This window comes from Saccostrea cucullata, unplaced genomic scaffold (assembly GCF_032062105.1).
Source record: "Saccostrea cucullata isolate Sc308-1 unplaced genomic scaffold, CSIRO_AGI_Scuc_v1 ctg18816, whole genome shotgun sequence".
NCBI lineage: Eukaryota > Metazoa > Mollusca > Bivalvia > Ostreida > Ostreidae > Saccostrea > Saccostrea cuccullata.
In genome coordinates, this window is record NW_026939548.1 from 1 (window position 1) to 3908 (window position 3908).

The 3908-nt window shown below is 35.5% G+C and overlaps 1 protein-coding gene across 1 annotated transcript; it reads right to left on the reverse strand.

Annotated features, from left to right (window-relative positions):
• Positions 1–157: 157 nt before the first annotated feature.
• Positions 158–3184, reverse strand: LOC134253177 (tRNA-splicing endonuclease subunit Sen34-like; the record flags this gene model as incomplete). The annotated part of the gene is made up of 3 exons (XM_062735690.1): positions 2818–3184; positions 592–729; positions 158–258 (listed from the first exon to the last, which is right to left on the reverse strand). Coding segments are annotated over exons 1-3 (306 nt in total), but the record flags the coding sequence as incomplete, so codon positions are not given.
• Between the last annotated feature and the right edge of the window lie 724 nt (positions 3185–3908).

Here is a 3908-nt window from a genome sequence, read left to right on the forward strand (position 1 = left end):
TGGAATGAAAAACAGAACCACCTCAAGTGCTGATTTACCCTATTGTCTCAATTTAAACAGCTGTAAGATTTTTCATTTTTTATGATTTTATGCAACAAAAAAAGTTAAGATTACGTTGTACTTAAGTGTTGCTTCAATCACCCTTATAAAAAGACACCTGATTTTGGTAGCTCTGCTCTCTGTATTTATCAAATTCCTCTTTCTCCTTAGCACTGGGTTCCCTCAAGCCACTGTTGCCATCCATGAGGATTATAGCACCTGAAATAATAACAAACAAAAGATGAAAATACCTTTAAATAAAATATTTATGGACTTTAGAAACATAGAACCCAAAAATCTTTCCTGGTTACCAGGGTTGTCCTTAACAATTGGAATAGCTTTGTCATTAAAAAGTAGAAGGGGGTTTGGGGTTCCTCCCTAAACAGGAGTTTAAGGGGGGATGCCAGTTTAACCAGGGCATTATGTCCTTAAAGGCCAGAGAATTCCCTGGCTCCCAGGTCTAAAGGGCAACCCTGTTTAACTGGTTATTTAATGCTGATAATATGCTCCTTTAGCTATAGTAAATCATGCATTTTTGATGAAAATTTATACCTTTTTCAAGCATAAGAGTGACTTCTTCTTTGGAGAGCTGAAGTGGCAGGCCAAGGTGATTGTTTTGACGTGGTAATCTTGGCAAGCATCCAATGAGACATCCCACTATCCTCCACTCCTCTCTCAATTCCACAGCATCTATGCACAAGAAACATCAATTTAGTACATAGGCTTATACTTAGCAACAACTTATTGAAAAAAATACAAACATGATTTTATGCAATCTCTATACCACAAAACTATGATATCATTTGCATCCTAAGTCAAAAGGACTTTTTATTTGACGTCATACTTTCATCACTTAAATGGCTCGGGTATTTCCAATTTTGTCGGAAGCTTCCAAGAAGTTCAGAATCTCGATACCGATGCATGGGAGGTGATTCTTTTTACTGCTGTGTTTTCTTCTAGTTTTCTTTCTTTTTTTAATGAACTGAGGATAGGCAGTACAAGTACGTAACATGTACACAGGTTTTTGTAAATAGTTAAAATACAAAGCTGCACTCTCCCCAATGGTATCACCATAAAACATATTATAAACCCATGTAGTTAGCTAAATCAAGAGATTGTGCTGTACCTGGGTATACACATTCTTTTTAAATATTTTTTGTTTATTCATGCCTTTCTGAAGAAAACGTTTTCTATGTATGAACTCATTGTCCCTGGGACCTGTTTATATCAACTGTTGCGAAAACCTCTCCTCTTCTGAGAAATAATATGATCATGAGTTACATAGAAAGTCTCAAAATGGCCTTATCAGTAAACAGTGATAGTGAGCGCAGTGAGCGTTGTGAAGCGACGCTCATAACTGCGAGCTCTAACGATAACGCCTGGGCGAAGAGAAAATTCGGACCACTGCACATTCATTCCCTAGAATTTTTTTCCACAGTAATTTTGACCCACAATGCATCGCTGCGTATACAAACGCTAAAGCCACGTTCTTGCGAGAATAATGACACAAGAGGCCCACGGGCCTTATAGGTCACCTGAGTATCATGTAACAACTTTCCAGCGATTGTATTTGGTTCGTGTTTTAATCCAAAAGCCATGAAATTCACAAATTTTGAAGAAGGCACCATTGCTTATCAAAGGGCAGATTTCAAAGCATTAATTTATTTTTAGTCAAAGTACCCCCCTGGTACCCCTGACCCAGCATCCCTGAAATATCTATTTTGAAAGAGGCCCCTTTCTTCATTATAAGGCCAGCATTTTTTTTTTTGTTTAGGTTTAGTTATGAACATGAGAATAAAAAAGTCCAAAAGGAGAAGGAAATAAAAAATTTTTTTTGATAAATCAATTATTGACATTTGTTCATTCTTTTTTTATGCTATTCTAATAGGCTCCTTACCACTGGACACATAATGCTTACAAATAGGAAAGTAGAACATTTAATTTGCTTATTTCATCATCTGCCAGTTTGGGCCAGTTATATAAATTTTGTGATGTTGGTCAAAATATATTTTAAAAAATCAATTCTTTAAAAGTCTTTCAATATATCTTCATTTTTTTAATATGTGTTAGGTGAATGTGTAGACATTATGTTCTAAAATTTACTTGATACCTAAAATTATAATTCCTATCATAAAACAGACAGGGAGTATTGGGGAGTAGGGTGAACATTTTTTCAATTAAGTGTAAGTGTATTTTCCTGGACCTGTGTAAAATAATTTTTCTGGCTGATACAAATGATACTACATGCCTGTATATATTTGTATATTCTTGCCTTTTAATAGTTGATTTTTTTTTATTTCTACAGGTTATTGTTTATTTCTTCCTCAAATGGACTTAACTTCTCCCATAGTTTTATTCATTACATCTGATACATAAGCAACCCTTTTGTAAAGAATGATGCTTAGACTGTAAGCTATAACAGAGACCTAAACAATATCATAAATCCGCATCAGGACACTTAAAAAGGAATATCTTTTGGTAAGCAAGTTTTTCTGCAACCTTACAGTTTGTAAGATAGATCTCCAAGAAGTTAAGGAATTTCCGAGGGATCAATCTCCTAAACAATGGGCATACAGAAAAACTTGTCAACCAAAAATTATTCCTTTTTAAGTGTCCAGATGCGGATTTATGATACTTATTGCCAAAATAAAAATTTTCAATTTTTGCACTGTAAATTTAAAGCCCAATTGGGATATTATATCCCAAAAACGGACTATTATATCCCATTTGGGCGACTGGTCCCAACCTGGTCAACATATTATTTAATGCAAGTTTTACCTTTAGAACTCCACACCAGTGGTTTGTCATTTTGGAGGTATACTTTGATTGGTCTGGAAACAGACATTTCTAAGCATAGGAGTAGAAACAATAATACAAAAATTCAGAAAATGTGCATTTTTAGCGGAAAAACGTCAATATTTTCATTTCAGCTACATGGGCGCAGCCATCTTGAAATCTCTCGCCCTTCTTTGAAGAACTCCGAGAACGTCCGTCAATGAAAGTCACGTGATTGAAAACGGCGCGAAATAAGCACATTGTCAACAAAGCAGGGAGGGAAAGAGACAGAAAGACAGAGAAATCATGGCAACAGATATTGATCAGCGCTTGATTGATATTCAGAGAGAGTATGTTGATTTCCTTGATGACGGGGTAAGAGTTTATCAATTGTATTACAGTTGATGTTTTGGCAGCGAAAAATCATAAACAATATGATATCGAGCCGGAAAATTTACCTTCAGAGTTCAGTTAATATTTTTTAAGAAATAAAGTTTTTGTTGTTATCTTCATCGATATTTCTGTTGTTTCCTCTTATTCTAAATTAAGATCAATTCTTTTATTCAATAAATTTTGTTGGAAGGGGAGGGGAGGGGAGTTAGACATGCAGGTCACTGATGACTGAAGGTAATAAAATACAAAGTGGTCATTTGGTTTTCATGCCAGGATTAATGCTACTCTATTCATGTTAGCATGTGTGATTATGTGTTCACTTGGAGCTTAGATTTAACAGTTAATTTTAAACAGTCTAGGATTTTAAACTAGGTCCCCCCTGAACTTGAGTCAGGTTACACTACCAGTTGAGCTCTTGGGCCACTTTGCAAATATGCCTGCCTGACTTATAACCAATGTATTTATTCTGAAACTATGCAGGAGCTAGAGTACCACATAGTCATGAGAGTGGAGACCATACTGATTATCTTGAAAAAACTTAAAAATCCCCACACTGACCATGCTGACAAGCAGCTGATGTCTCAACTTTTTCCATCTTTCATTTTTACCAATCTTCTGAGGTCAATAGATGTATCAGACTTGTCGAAATTTTTTAATCGCTGTCACACATTTGGTCTGACACAGTCGAATGTTTTGTCGGA